The sequence below is a fragment of the Chenopodium album genome, chromosome 8, assembly GCF_948465745.1.
Source record: "Chenopodium album chromosome 8, dcCheAlbu1.1, whole genome shotgun sequence".
Classification (NCBI taxonomy): Eukaryota; Viridiplantae; Streptophyta; class Magnoliopsida; order Caryophyllales; family Amaranthaceae; genus Chenopodium; species Chenopodium album.
Genome location: NC_137841.1, coordinates 69,522,803 through 69,539,873, shown reverse-complemented (window position 1 = coordinate 69,539,873; position 17,071 = coordinate 69,522,803). Strand labels below are relative to the sequence as shown.

General features: G+C 34.6%; 2 protein-coding genes across 2 annotated transcripts; both read right to left on the bottom strand.

Moving 5' to 3' along the window:
- Positions 1-424: 424 nt before the first annotated feature.
- Positions 425-7,612, bottom strand: LOC145642140 (uncharacterized). The gene is made up of 7 exons (XM_081693235.1): positions 6,984-7,612; positions 2,426-2,757; positions 2,004-2,343; positions 1,473-1,621; positions 1,299-1,392; positions 821-892; positions 425-714 (listed from the first exon to the last, which is right to left on the bottom strand). The coding sequence occupies exons 1-7, from the start codon at positions 7,515-7,517 to the stop codon at positions 670-672; spliced, it is 1,566 nt and encodes a 521-aa protein (XP_081549361.1). The 5' UTR covers positions 7,518-7,612; the 3' UTR covers positions 425-669.
- Positions 7,613-9,802: 2,190 nt separating this feature from the next.
- LOC145642139 (uncharacterized) lies at positions 9,803-15,891 on the bottom strand. The gene is made up of 3 exons (XM_081693234.1): positions 14,983-15,891; positions 11,480-11,560; positions 9,803-10,757 (listed from the first exon to the last, which is right to left on the bottom strand). The coding sequence occupies exons 1-3, from the start codon at positions 15,359-15,361 to the stop codon at positions 10,336-10,338; spliced, it is 882 nt and encodes a 293-aa protein (XP_081549360.1). The 5' UTR covers positions 15,362-15,891; the 3' UTR covers positions 9,803-10,335.
- Positions 15,892-17,071: the final 1,180 nt, after the last annotated feature.

Sequence of the window (17,071 nt, the reverse complement as noted above, 5' to 3'; positions counted from 1 at the left end):
ACTCATCACCGCAAGAATTTCAAAACTTCTATTAATTATCAACAGGCGTTGAGCAAGCCAACTGTTGTGAACCAAATGCCACCATCAACTACACCTTAATAACACATGATTTCGCTACTACGACGTACAATTGCTCACCTTGCTCATTGCCTAAAACTATGTATTGTGCTCACCTTCTACTAAGAACTTATAATAGTATATGTATTAGAATAAAACTAGTGAATCTAAGGTGATGCTGTTTTGTTGTTGAGACTAGACCAGAAGTCCATAACATATTGTCGTTGTAAGTTTGATCAATTGTCCTGTGCTTTTCTATGGAACTATATAACGTGTCTATTCTAATCGTGTTGTTGTAAAGCAGCAAGAATATCATGTATGGAGTTAGATCTGTTACGTAGCAAATTTACACTTCAAACGAACAGCATTTCAATAAGGCATTACACTTTCTCATAAATCAAAATTGCTTGAGATCAGAACTATTTATCCCCTTCTAAAATATAGATTCCATCTCACAAAAGACAACTTTCCATCTAACTAGATTTCGAGACATGAGGGGAAATGATACATCCATGAACGAAAAGGTACACTGTAAGCATCACAGCGTCATAAAATACGAGCAAAAGAACAAAAGGCATGAAATAAATTCTACAGATTAAACAAAATTGTGATCTACTCCAACTTTATCCTGTCCATGTCATTCATCACGCCTTCAAGCTGCAGACATTAAAATCATTATCAGCTTTGTATCAAGAAACTCGCATACAATACAATTGCCAAGTACTATAATTTGAAGCTGCTACTCCGTACAAGTGAAATTTACCTTAGCAATTTGACGCATGAAGTAATCACCATATCGCTTGGGTGGCTTTGATTCGACAATATGGACCATATCCTGAAACACCACCAAATCAATATCAAGTTTCCCAAATATTATAACAGAATCATTATATTACCGGATTTTGGGATTGCTAGAATAAAATGGAGGTGAAAGTTGGGATTATTGCAAAATAATCAATAGTTGGGATTATTCAATGTAAATTGGACAAAGTTGGGATTAATAAAATAATTTTTTCCTAAAAATATTACAATGAAAAAAAAAACAATTTTAGCAGTTTCCAGTTGATCAGTTACAAAAGTGACAATAACCTAGTTGTATCAAGACTTTTAAACCTGCTCAAACCAAAACAAATCAATAGAAATGGCAGCTAGACTTTTTCGATTGTATGTGTAAGAATATATGCAGTGATGTACCATAAAGGCATAAACATCTATCCTGAAAGAAATTACAGTGAACTTACATCATCGATATAGAAGTCAATATCAGCATTTGATATGATCTTGCCCTCAGCATCAACAGTATGTGTCTTGTGCTTGTATGTCATCAAGATAGTCCTGAAATTAAAAAGGGCACAACTAGGTTAAGAAATCTCCAAACACAAGCAACAGTAATAAAACAGTTACAGAGTCTTAACCTCAATGTAGCTTCATCCACTTCCATGTATGTAGCAAGTTTCCCAAGAGATATGGTAGAATAGACCTTCAAAAAGGTGCGAACACCAGAAAGTAATTGCTGTTGCTTCACTTCATAAAGGAAAAGCTTCAGTTGAAGTCTGTAAGCATCCTGCATCAGACAATATTAGATTGATAATAAGATAACATCTCTAAATCTCAAGCTCTGTATAGCAATTATCACGAAATTTACATAAAATATTTTCATTTCTTGTAGATCGGGTAAAAGATCTTTTATCATTTGAAAAAACAAATGCCAAGGCAGAAGCTAACAGTTTCCAAGGACAAGTACCAACATTCTTTTTACTAATTAAGCACACAACAAGCGAAATATATAGTACAAGCCTGAAGAAGAGAATGGTTACTGGCTTATCTCTTACAGGTCAACAAATGTTAGTACACACCCTTTACCAGAACACCAAAACAAAGTACTTGCACCACAAAAGTTACTGCAACAATCAAATAAATGCAAGTAACGTAAGCAGTTAACCAACCTGATTGTAATTGACTAGCGGCTCATCAAAGTTAGGGGGTGATGGAGTAATAAATTTGGGACACGCATATGAGAAAAGTTCATCATAGAGAGCAAATGCCTCGTCATCATATCTTTGCATCCTACTCATCTTCTCACCATACTTCTCCCTAAGCTGAGAGTTTACAGTTTCCTCTACAAGTTTGGTCTGGGGGCATAGAGAAAGACAAATTGCCAGCAAAGCATACATCTGCTCATTTTTCTTCAGTATTTGCTCATACTGTGGAGATTTCTGATGATATTGTTTTGTCTTGTAGATATACAATAGAATTTTATTAAATTCACGAATAGCCACAACATATCTGCAAAGAAAAAATTCCCAGCAGATTAAAAAACAAATCATATATTTCAGCAAGATGCATGCAAGCAAAGCAGCAAACATACCTTCGTAACATAAGATTGGCGAAACCATAATGATAGATAGTAGTGATGTGGCTTCCAATTACAGTGGTATATACACCATGCTGGCTAATGTCAATTGGAAGCATGCATTTCAATCCAGTGTGGTAATCCCCCAACAGACAGTGAACTCTAAGCAATCCCACCATGCTGAAGTACCCCAATACCCGCAAAACATTACTTCCACCATTATAATCATAACCATCATCTGCAGTGAAATTTTCAAGTCCCTCTTTCTCCCGCTCCAATATATCAATGATCGATGACTTGTCAACAAGTGCTTGCAGATAGTTGAGGACACCATATACACTCCAAGCCTGGAGCAGACCAATAAGAAAGAACGAAAGAAGATTTTTCAACTTCAAAGAATATATACTCAAGCAAGACAAGGATAGGCATGAAATAAAAATTATTTCCCCAATACAGATGAGTAAAAAAAATGTAAGGGACAAATTAGGATAATAACCATAAACAGTAATAAAACAGCAGAGAAACAGGTGATCTAGAATTGACTATTAGAAAGCTTGTAAGTGTGCGAGAAAGTTATCCCCCAAATTCCAATAATTGCTAATATCTTGGCATCCATAATTCCTTCTAATAGCTCCTTTGAGTCAACCAGGATACTCAAAAAGTACTTTGTATAACATATCAAGCAATCCCAACCTAACAGCAATACAGAAGAATTTCATCAAAGAATGGATAGCTCAAGACAATCAGAACATGCAAAGGCAAGCTTCAATCACCACCACCACCATTCAAAATAAGTCCTTCCCTAAAGCAGGAAAGTAACTTCCCATCAAACAAATGGTATATCAGTCATCAATTCATCATGATAATCCTAAGCCACAAAAGATAACTAGAACTTAAGCTCACATGACTGCTAAAACTCACTCAGAGAAACATAAAGATACCTTTTTTTTTCTAAAAAACTAATGGATTTGATACTAAGTAGACCAAAAACATATTTGCACCAAACAATATCATTTTTATGCACGTTTGACAGGAAAGGATTACCAACTCCATACCCTCTCTGATAACCTCCCACCAAACAGACAGTTGATAAGCCCAAATCCAAGCCCCCCCCCCCCCCCCCCACCCCCAAAACCAACACACACACCAACATTTTTAAAAACTAAATAAAAAAATAAAAATCCTCCTAAAATTCTCATGAGTAAAGACAAAACATGTTGTAAACCCGGACTTTCTGCTCCTAAAAACATAACAAAGAGCAATGACTTATTAGTTGTTAAAAGTTGATTTTGAAATTCCAAGAATTGTCCATTTTCCAATAACTTCTTCACAATATGATATTAACGCATCCCTAATTCACATTATAACTAAACAGACCAACACTACATAAAGTAAGAAAGTCCATGATATAATTCCTAAGTCTACATGAAAGCAACCATCAAATTTATATAATTTCAAAGTCTTGAGTCAATCCTTTAGAAGCTGACCAAAAAAATGATGTAAGATATTGGATGCATAGTAACTCAAAACGTTGAATAAACAAAAAAAACCTCAACCCTCCTCAAATAAATCCAACAGAAAGACCAACATATATACTCACACTACCATAAAAGGAAACAACAACAACAACAAAGCCTAAGCCCCCACAAAATGATTTGGGGTTGGCTAACATGAATTGTCATAAGGAACAATCCGAAAGGAATACTACTAAAAAAGGAAAATTCTAGAAAATGTAGCACACCCTGCAAAGAGGAAATCATACAAAGGAACCCAAATCCCTCACGCCTATAAAAGCAAGAGAAAAAAAAAAAATCAAGCACCCAAGCTTCTCAGACAATAAGAGGATATATGTGTAAGTCTAGACCTCAGCCGATCTACTGCAAATCTCACTTTGACCAATCAGGTTTCAAGCATTGACAGAAAACCACAAGTCCCCAACTTCAAAAATACAAAATCTCCCATCCTCCAATAATAATTTCCAATTCTGAATGTTTGAGTTCCACATAATACTAAAGTTCTAATAAAGCAGCTCATTGTAAAAAATCCTAAATACTCGATAACTTATCAAGTGCGTAGCCTCTTGACAGGCTCACCAAACTTTATGACAGCCCAAAAACATAACATAATGTAAATTAAAAATCTAAACTTCCAAAACTTCAGCATTTTATATCAAGAAATTGTAGACACTTCTAATCAACAATGCACAAAAGAGCTCCCTAAGGCATATACAGCCTGATGAACTTCCTAGTGGTAAAAGATTCCTAAAACATAACATTCACAGCCTCAGTCTCCTCAAGAAACCCCTAAAAAGCACATATAAAATCACAAATCCCTTAAATCAACCAAATTCAACACTTATCAATAAAAATCACTAGTATTCTGACAAAAAAAAACTCCAACTGAGAGGTTTATTACATGTAAAAACTCTAAAAGCCCAACCACTGTCGAGCATTCCAAAAGTCAAAGGCTTCCTTCACTCACTTAGATTAATAAGGATAAGATTACCAACAATTCAAAGATAAGTCCCAAACTTCACAAAGTTTAGCTCCCTAACCCCCAATAAAATTAAAACAGAAATATCATAAATGAAGGCTTCAAGCCACCATATAAACTGAAGCGCCAAAACATAAAAAGGAAAATTTTTAAAACCCTCAAGTCCATAGCACAGTTGCTTCTCAACTTTACAAAATAGTGTTTAGCACAACAAGGATATGCTGTAAAGACAGAATACGTTGTAAACCTACAAACGTAACAGAGAGCAAGGTCATGTTAGTTGTTAAAAGTGGATTTTGAAATTCCAAGAACTGTCCTACTTCCATCAATATCTTCACAATAAGATACTAACAGCATCCCCAGAGTTCTCATCGATACCTAAGACCAGACCTGTGATAGTATGTAAAGTAAGAGCATCGATTTGATATGATTCCAAAGTCTACGTGAAAGGTGAACATCTATTTGATATAAATAAATCCATAGGCTATAACTCAATTCTTACAAAGTTGAATAGAAAAGTGACCCAAAAAGAAAGATGCACGAAATTGGATGCAAAGTTACTCAAAAAAAAAAAAAAAAAACTAAATCCTCCTCAAAGAAATGCAAAAGCAAGGCCAAAAAATATATGCCCATGCAACCAGAAAAGAGAAACTCTAGAATATGTAGCACACCTGCAAAGAGGATAACATAAAAGGAACCCAAATCCTCACAAACACAAAAGCATAAGAAATAATTCAAGAACCCAAGCTTCGCAAATGATGAGAGGATATCTATGTATATCAAGACCTCAGCTGATCCACTGAAAAATCACATTCTTACAAGTTCTAGGTGTTTCAAAGCATTGACATTAAACCCCAACTTCAACAAAACAAAATCCCCCATCCTTAAGCACAACATTAAGCTTAAGAACAGCCCAAAAGCACAACATTATGTAAGTTAAAAATCTAAACTTCCAAAACTTCAACTTTTTTAAAACAAGAAATTGTAGACACTACTTGTCAACAATGTACAAAAGAGCTCTCTAATATACATACAGCTTGATGAACTTCCTGGTAGCAAGAGATCTACAGACATAACATTCACAATCTCAGTCTCCTCAAGCAACACCTAATTAAAAACAATGAAAACCCAAAATCCCTTACATTCAGATGATCTCAACACTTATCAGACTGGATCACCAGTATTTTGACAAAAACTTTCTACTACTACAAGCAAAGCTCTAAAAGCTTAACCACTATCAAGCAATCCAAAAATCAAAAGCCTTCTTAACTCACTTCTATGAATAAAGATAAAACTATCAACAAATCAAAGGTAAGTCCCAAACATCACAAAGTCCAACTCCCTACCGCCAATAAACAAAAACAGATAATATCCCATACGAAGGTTACTATATAAACTGATGCATCCAATATAAAGAAAAACTCTTTAATCTAACCAAATATTCTATGATTGAATGGTTTATGTTAATATGATAACAGAGTCAAATATCTTGATTTTTCTTTCAAAATCTACCCCCTCTTCGAAATATAACTCAATTATTGTACTCCCATATATGTTTTTCCGCACCAAGAACTGCCATTAACTCGTAAATTTAACAAAGAACATCCAAAATTCCAGACAATAACTGAATTACACCTACAATCTCCGCCACACTGAATGCCACATACTTACAAAAGCAACACAAGTTCTCTCATCAAAAACTGCAAACCATTGCACCTACCATCCCAAAATCGTTAAACAACCCCAACACAAAAACACCCAACAAACTTGAACCCCTTAAATTCAGATATCCTCAACACATTCGACCAAAATCACCTCTAATTACCAAAAAGTTCCAGCTAATATAACCCAATTCTCAAAAAACCACCTTAACTTACCTCGAATCACACCCAATTACCAGAACACCCACATAACTATTCTCAACAAAAAAACAGTAAAATCACCTTTTAGCTAATATAATTCAATTCTCTAAAAACCACCTTGATTCGCCCTCGAATCGCACCCAATTACACATAAAATTTCCAATTAACAAAATTCCAAACAATTAAATCAAAAACACAAAATCAAAAAAAGAAAAAACCTGATCAGCTTGACGAAGCAAAGCAATCTCCTGCTCAGTCTTGGACTTCATCTTAGCCCTATACTGACAAAAACTCTGAAACTGGTACACAAACTCATCAACCATATCCCACAACCACTGATTGGGCAACTGCATATTAACAACCCCATGAAGCACAACCTGAAAAAGGCTACAATAATTATCCCAGCTATCAACCCGCTGCTTAAGCGTTGGCTGCATCCGCGCGTACAAGTGACGGAACCACATCTCACGATACAACAAGCAAAATACATGATCGTTATCAACGAAAGGAGCAATGGCATCAACAGAAGGCCAAGGAGTGTCCTTAAAAAGGCGATCACTGAGAGTGTGGAAGGAGGTTTCGTACATCTGGTGGATTTCGTAGACGTTCTTCTCGCGGATGTGGCGGTAAAGGTGGACAACGAAGGATTTGACGGAGTCTGGTACGAGGTTGGGGTCGTAGCCGGTGGTGTCGAGGTTCGATGATGGTGGCGCGTTGCTGTGGTGGTCGTCGTGGTCGTAGGAAGGCGCCATTGTTGCAGAGGTTGGAGAGAGAGAGAGGAGAGAGAAAGAGGAATTTAGGGTTTTGGGAGAAGATAGTGAATAAGGAGATATTGTGGGAGGAAAAAGAGTGTGAGCGAGGATGACCCGGGTTGTTATTCGGGTTGCACTTTATTTCTATTTAGGATTTGTTCTTACTTTTTTTTTTTTTGTTAAGAAATATTCTTACCTAATTTACTTTCACTCAACTTGTGGGAAAAAATAAAAATAAATAAAAATTGTGATTTTTTTTTTTTTTGATAATTATAAGAAAAAAAAATTATTAATGAGGAATCATGTTGAATTCTTTTACTTTTCAAAAATAAAAAAAATGTTGAATACTTTTAGATGTGTAGTTTTAAATTATAAAAACATTTGCTTTTTTTTTGTCGCATAGTTAATTGAATTTTACATCGAAAATTAAAAAACGAAGGAAAACTAAATAGTATTGGTTTTCAAAAAAAAAAAAAAAGTACTGTAATAATTCCTAAAAAAAAATTTAAGAAAAAAAAAAATAGTGATGAAATAATAAGCTAAGTGCTAAGAAGTGTCAATTAACATATAAAAAAATATAATAGATCTTGCTAACATTTGCATCAGGACATTGACTTACAATCTATAATATATATATATATAAAGGGGAGTTTTTTCCCGAATATATATATATATATATATATATATATATATATATATATATATATATATATATATAAAAAGGGGAGTTTTTCCCCAAGTTTTTAAAGAGCCACGTAGGATTTAATTTTCTTAGCGCGCCATGTAGGATTATAAATTTAAGTGGTAGCCAATTAAATAAGATATTATTAATTTCTTTTACAATTAAATAATTCAAATGCCACGTAAGCAAAATGGGCGAATGAGATTTTAAAGTTAATTTTTTATTTTTATTTTTTTGACACAACCGTAGCTTAGCATATTATTAAGTCAACAAAAGTTCGAGATCATTACAAATCGCCCCATGAATTTCCGGGGGTTACTCTGAACTCATTAAAAGAACTACTAAGATTAGCTAAGCTATGAGCAACACAATTACCCTTTCTTTTCACAAACGAAAAGGAACACAAAACACATTGAGAAACAAGACTAAGAATGTCCCGTATCACATTCCCAAAGGCGGTTGAAAGCGTGATCCCCTTCTTCATATGGTGGAATAACTTAATATTATCAGTTTCAAGGATGAAATTCATGTACCCAGCCTCCAAAGCAATCACAAGTGACTGCCGCATTGCAACGGCTTCACCCAAATCCACCTCAAACCTGCCCAAAAAGTTTAAATTAATTAAGTACAAAATATTATCTTTTGAGGTTAGGAATTTTATCTAATATTTTAAAATTAATATAATAACAATTTTAATCACATAAATATATATATTTTTTAAATACTAACAAACCGTGCATCGCACGGGCTTCATAAGTGTATATATATATATATATATATATATATATATATATATATATATATATATATATATATATATATATATATAAAAGAGAGTTTTTTCCCGAGTTTTTAGAGAGCCATGTAGGATTTAATTTTTTTAGCGTGCCACGTAAGATAAAAAAATTTAGTGGTAGCCAATTAAATACGAGATTATTAATTTCTTTTAGAATTAAATAATTTAAATGACGGTAAGCAAAATTGGCGAATGAGGTTTCCCAGTTTAAATTAATTAAATATAAAATATTATCTTTTGATATCAGGAATTTTATCTAAATATATAAGAAATTTTATCACATAAATATATTTATAAATTTTTTTTAAAAAAATTTAAACAAACCGTGCATCGCACGGGCTTCATCTAGTTTAATATATTTATAAAGTTGGTATCGATTTCAATGTTCTTACCAAAATCAGGTGTTTATTAATGTAGTTAACATCTATTTTAATTTAATATTTCCATTATTAGTAATCTTAACTAACACCAACATTCATTAGCTTTTGGCATTAGGATATCATCCATTGCCAAGTAGTATTATCACTAGAAAGTGTAGTTATAATCTTCTAAGCTAACACATGATTGTTTTAAGACAATTATTAGGGGTTTACTATGGGATGAATAATAACAATCCGTAGGTGAAATTAATAAAAATTTGATGTAACGGTCTGAAATATGAAGTTGAGTCACACCCTAAAAAAAATAAAAAAAAAAACAATTACGGAGTAATGTATTTGCTAGAAAGACATATTGGATGTAAAGTTTCTCTTATTGATAAACAGAATATGGAGTACTGTATGTTTTATTTAATAGCAAGGTTGTAAATAAATGCAAAACTTTCACTGTTCATTAGTAAAACCCTTTATGAACCAATTTTGTTTTTCAAAATGAAAAATTGGGGCGGCCTCAACATATTGAAGGATTACAAAGCTTTACAACAGTCTTTATCAAAGAGACATCACCACAATATGTGATCATTTTTCCTTTTGACTAGTATATGTGGATATGTGATTAATATTGAAAAATTATAGGAGCAATTTACAACTTTCTCATACCAAAACCATATTAACCTCATGTAGAAGATTGACAGTTAGATAAAATTCACAAGTCAGTGAAGCAAAATTCAGATTATCAGCGCCTCCCCTATGTACAGACCCCTCGACGCTGCTCTTTGTTGATTTCATACTTAAGAGACTGTCCAAAATAAACAGAGGCAACCTTTAATGGACTTATCCATGAGGAACTAAGTGTCAGCGCCCATTAGTATTTGTTGTGTCTATGAGCAGAGAGATAATCCCTACATCACCGAAATCCTCAACTAAGATGGCAGAAACCATACCAAGAAATTGAGAATGTTATCATGTCAATAATCTCTGTCTGCTTTGACTGATACTAGTACGAGGCATTCCTTCATGTTCCTCTGATTCTTCTTCTTCGTCCGAGGATAAGAGGGAAGATCCCATCCACGTTTTAAAGCCTTCATTGACACGTCTCTCAATGTCTGGTGTGACTTCCCAAGGATTTGCTTCCAACATTTCCAATCCAAGATTTCTTCCAGAGAAGTTGCCCTCATCCAGAATTGTGGCAGCTTTCCTTCTCAGGAATATGGCAGTGGCTCCGAATAAAATCACAAGTCCCCATGAGGCAACCTCATAGCACCAAAACAAGGGCACAGAACAGCTACTCCCCAACGTGAGAAGACTAGAACCCAGAAAAAGTGCAAGAAGACCAAAGAGGATGGCAAACACCATATTAAGGATGGCTAGACAACGTACTCCACCTGCAAATCAGAGTGTAAACGTTAATTATATTTTTTAGAACTCGCAACAGATGTCTTTTGAAACTCTTAAAGCCAGCTCTTTGGCTACATACTTAGACCATCACATGAGCATTTGTTCATTTTCTTGTGTATGAAGAAATGCATTTTCATAACATTAACTATTTTTGTTTGTAAGGTAGGTAAAACCACTCACACAGCATCTGGATATTGAAGATTGATCAGTGATACAAATTACAGAAAGAAAACTTTTACTCTTAACCAACAGAACCAATGAGAAACCATATTTCAATTTGCGTAACATTATCGTCCAACTGTTAAATGGTAACACAGAATCTATCATTAAAATCTAAAACCTACTTGTGTAGTACTACTTTATACTACATTAATATTCTCACAACATAGGTTCGAAACAGAGAGCTTTCTCACAATAATACAATTATAGTGCGCAACTTCAAAACCTAGTGAGCAGACATTTGTTACTGACACTAGGGAGTATAAACTAGCTGAGTCCCATCCACCAGAAAATAGAAAGAGAGCTTAGAATGGAGAGGGACACTACAGCAGACCTGGATAACTTGAAATTTAGCTGGTTTTCACCTCTTTATTAATAACCCCCCTTCAGCCCACAACCATTTCCTAATGTTATTCCCCTTGACAAAATAATTTATCACTGTGGAGAAATAAAACATAAGATGATCAGAGAGAACTAGAAAGTAGCATACCCCTCCTTGAAGCACAATAGTTGTTCTCAACCACCTTCAAACACCAATGCCTCTGAGGTGCAGAGTAAGCAACCATAAATCCTGCACCATAAACAAAATTAATCAACAACTGGACACTAGATTAAACACCAAATTGCAACCCTAAATACCCCTTATTATCAATGGCAGAAGCAGAAAATGGTTTCAACAGAGAGAAAAAGCGCAAATTTGTAAAAGGTCAAACTTATTGATTACTCAAGTATACAACCACGAGAATGAAAGAGATGATTAAACGGTCCATTTTCCATATTTCATAGCAATCTAAGGCCCCTTACAACTCTTTAGTCCAGTTTCCATCTTTCACAATAATCTGGGTTTTGTTTGGTAGGATAACTTGGATGTGTGTGACCTTCATCCATTTATACTAAGAAAATAAAATAAAATAAAATAAAATAAAATAATATTGGGTTACATTACCTAAGAAATCCAAAGAAAATGGCAATGAAGTGATGATGAATTTAAACTTTAAATACAGAAGACAGTTTGAGAATTATACCTAAATAAAAAACTAAAAATGACCTCAAATCATTGTGGTAGATAAAGCATTTTATCTGCACTTCCTTAGAAAATTATAATTGGTTTTATAAACTATTTTCACAGAAAATCACAGCTCTCATGGATTCATCATTCAATCCCTCGATGACTTACAGCATACTGAAAGAAAAAAGTTTTTAAACCAAATAAGTCAACAAGGCAGTCTTTGCCATGATGTACAACGAACTAATACTTTTGCAAAACAAAGGAAAAATTAAGTCAAAGGCTTCATGCAGTACAGAAACTTGGTTCTATATGCCATTTCACAAACAGAGTTGGCACCATATAAAACCCCCACTTCCATCCATGAACCAGCAACAGGAAAAGATTTCAGTTGACCATAACAACATTAATATTTGCTTAAAATAATCACTAAGCATACAAAATAACTAAAGTGCCACTGTAAAAGTTAGACATTGTAAAGGACTCAAGGACCAAATAGATAAATGGGTTATTGTATGCAGAAGGGAGTCAACCAACATGCTTCATTTTTGCAGCGTACTATTTTAATATACAAATAGAATGAAACAATGCTTTTACAGAAGCAATTGAATCACAGTAAACTAGAACCAGAATCCATTATCCAATCTCCAATGCTTTGTAGCCCCAAAACCTTCTTTCTCAAAACTAAACTAAAGATCAAACAAAACTGCAAAAGCTACTCCAAAAGAGGATTTTGCAAGGAAAACAGAAAATGAAATAGTAAACCATCCTAACCCTCCTAAAAAGCTAACAGGGTTTTCTGATCCCAAAATATAATCTCAGAGGACATTTCCAATTATTTAGCTACACCAAGCCACATTAAATCACAAAACACAACTTTTCTTACTAAAATCACTAGCTCTACTGACTTCTGAATTTTACCCACCATGAATCCTCTTTCCTGTTAAAGTTTAAGCATTTTTAAATCATTTCCAAATGAGCCTGTCACTTTTTAAAAGCTATGTCAATTAAAAATTCATACTCCCATAGTTCCATTTCAATTAAAAATGTCAATTCCATGTGCTTAGCATTCAAGATTACTTTCTTTTTTTCCTAATATTCTGCTTTTCATAAAAAACAAGAGTAATTACTAATTACCCAACAAAACTCCTTACTCGGTTATTCATATTTCATTTCCTTCTTCCAAACCAAGCCTACAATCATCTGCAACGGACTAAAAGGGTGGACTCTCAACTCAAGGGTCAAGGCAACCTTAACCCTTGTTTTTTCATCTCGGCCTACTGAATCAGCTGAGGACCAAAATGTGAGTAAATAACAAGGACCAAATTCTAGAGCTTCAGGATCATCCCGAAACCCCTATAAGTCTACACTATAACCATCACAAACTAATACAGTTGCCTATGAGAAACGTTTTGCCTGGTATGGTTCATGTTTACATCTCCTAAACAATCAGCAGAGCTGATAATTATGATACCCAAACCTCCTTAAAAAAATTCAGCTTCTATAACCAGCAGACCTCAGACTTTATTTAGTATTAACTTCTCTTCTTTAATTTATAGAATAAAAAAAAGGAAGCACTCAACTGGCATGTCACTTCTATTATGCATCTTGCTATCCTAATGCCAGGTTCATATGCTTCCTTCAATCCTTCCCAAATAATCCCAACCAATATTACCCTTTGAACAACAATTAACGAATCCTATTAACTTCGACATACTCACAAAACTTTAGTAAGAGATCACTCAAGAGTTCAATTTTGGCAGACTGAAGCGTCAATATATACATACCCTCTCTAATCTTTATTAGTACTTATTATAAGCTCATCCTTCGAATTCAATTCAGAATGTTAATGACATAACAGGCTGCATTCTATAGGATCTTTGAATCTATGGTTTCTCAAACACTCTACTACTAGATATTATCTATGTTACTCGGACCTCTTCATTTTACCTCAAATACCCGTGTCGGACCCTTGACCCTCGAGCATGGGTATGACACATGGACACTTCATTTCAGTTGAAAATCATAAAAAAAATTCACAAAATAGCCGAGTCGGACACTTGGATACGTACCCGTGTCGGACATGGGTACCCGAGTCCGAGTAACATAGGATATTATCAGCCTTTATTCACTCCCTATTCCTTCTACACTAGAGTGATCAAATATAATGAAATAAAATGTCAAAGGCCCATTAGCAAATAAAACTGCAGGAAGACCCTTATAGAAAAAATTATTTTGAGAAGGTATACAATTATACATTTAGTATATCTCCAACATAGGTAATTCAAGTGTGATTTAAAGGTATAGTCTGATCTAGCCAATATATTACACGATGCTAATGTAATACATCACAAGAGAAAAATGCAAATCAGTCCATCCACAACAGAAACCAAAGCAGGGGTCACATACGGAATGTGAATACTCACTAATCTAGTAATCTCCTAAGTAAACAAAATCCTCTGTACTTCAAAATTCGATTTTCCACCAATTACTCAAAGCTATAATCCTATCTTTGCTTCCCTTAAAGCAAGCCGCCATGAACTCCAAACTTTCATAACTAAGCTAAGCTAGTAAACCTAAGTACCTAACATCTCAAAAACCAAATCAAATCAATATACTTCAAATGCAATATTCCACCAATTTGCAACACGAAGATCCTGCCATTGCTTTACTTGAGCAAAATCTTAAACTTTTTTACCACCCTCTCAAATCACAATTACCAATGTCGGAAATGGGACAACTATATAGTAAATTTCAATGAACGATTCAATTGAATAATCTTCAGTATTATAACCATACAATCACAAACGATAAACACAATCAAAGCATAATGTACTCCTCAATTGTTCTACACATACATATCATCAACAATGCTTGAAAAAATCAGTACTAAGCATTAAATACATTTCCTAAAAATGCTACTTAATATTTCATAAAATTACGATAAAATCACGCGTCAATGGGTGTAATTAAACGTTCCGACTAACCTGCAACAAGATAAAGGACGGAGGCCAAAAACAAGATCGACGAAGGAAGAAACAACACCATATAATAATAATCAACAGTTTCTTGATCCGTAAGATAAAAAGCTCCAGGAAGAGGATCAGAATCACCAGAAGTAGTAGCATTAATCGGCAAAGGTTGAAGACGAAGATCAAAACAAAAAGGCCGATTACCAGAATCACCAGGGAACACTATCTTCAAACTAATAGCAGTAGAAACAACAATCGCAAGAGAGATAATACACACAATTGACACACAAATCGGTCGTTGAAGCTTAAGCCAAGCTTTATCTTCATCTCTGAGATTTTGATACTCGTGCTTCGGCATAAAAGCTTGGCGAAGTGCGTCGCTGATTAAATCCATTGAGAAAACCCTAGAAATTTGGGGGAATTAGAGGAGAGAGAATTGGAGTGAGGTTGAAGGTCGGAAACCCTAACAATGGCGGATGAGGAGAGAGAAAGTGGAGAAATGGCGGTTGCTGGTGTTGTTAGCTGCTGGTGGTGTGACGAATTAACGAATGTTTGTTACAATTAAAATATTTTGAAGGTGGTGAGTTATTAATTAGTTGGATTTATTGGTGATTAGTGTAAAATGAGTTTATTAGAGTGGGATTATGTGAAAATTGGGAATTATTGGGAATCTAATCATTTACTCCGCGTAGAATGCACGATATGTTTGGCTTATTTAAGGAGGTGTTGATGTGATGACTTGAGTAGGAGATTATATTTTTTTTTTCATTTTTCATGTAGAGATGGTTATGGATCGGAGGTAGGTCGGGTGATGCAATGACAGATCATCCAAGGGAGACATAGACCTTTATTTCTAGATTTCTAGTGGCAAACATTGGTAAAATTTCTTTCAATTCACTTGCATTTAATAATAATAAGCACATCAAGATAAGTAATATATATATATATATATATATATATATATATATATATATATATATATATATATATATATATATTATCCAAACGAGAATCCACTAAAAGAACGGGAAACAGAACAAAGAAAACCAAGCAAATAAACAAATAAACAAAACAAAAAAAAAAAACAAAACTAAAGCTACTAGAATCTATGGTGGAACAAGAAGAGGCAAAGAGACTCCCCTTGCATCCTCCTCCAAGATTCTACCTAGTTCTAAAGGAACAAAAGAAATGATACTAAAATTCGTGTCTTGAGAGACTCCGCAGTTGGCCAACCAATCCGCTGCGCGATTTCTTTCTCTATAAATATGAGCTACCTTCACCCTCCAAGCATCATTGTTAAGCATCCTTAGGCATTCGTTGATGGCATGGACATTTTCACCACCTCCAGATTCACCTTTTCTTAGGATTTGTATACAAGCTAAATTATCAAGTTGTACCTCAAGTTGCTTAATTTGCAGGTTCTGAGCCAATTGCAGACCCTTAACCAATGCTAAAATCTCAGTTCTCAATGCTGAACAATGACCAAAGTTTGCTGTAAATGCAGAAACAAAATTGCCTTCACTATTACGGATTATTCCACCCCCAGCAGTAGGTCCAGGGCACCCTTTGGTTGCTCCATCACAATTGAGCACATACCAATTAGCATCAGGTGGCTGCCAAGAAATGTTAGCTTGAATTCTTTGCTAAATTGCTGGTTATTTATGGATAGAAAGGCTGCGCTTTGTCTCATCCACTCTAATACTGAGAAAGGCACCTATGTCGACTGGAATCTCTTCCTGTCTATTGTAGATATAGCAATTACGCCAACGCCAAATCCACCAAATAGCCACCCCAAAGATTGTTGGCCAATCCTCAGACATGTAACTTTGCTAGATGTAGCTGCATCCAGTCCTTCAATGATCCTTGAAAAAACTGGAAAAAAAACTTGTGGGATGAATTAGCTTACGCCAAACACTTTTTGCAGCAGGGCAATCACGTAGAATGTGAAGAGTAGATTCCTCTTGAGCACCACATATATAGCATTTGGGTAAATCTGTAAGGTTACGCTTGTACAGGTTCAGATTACTAAGAATGCGATCATGGCAAGAGAGCCACATAAAGGCACGAATCCTTTGTTGTACAGGTGCTTTCCAGATTAAATCCC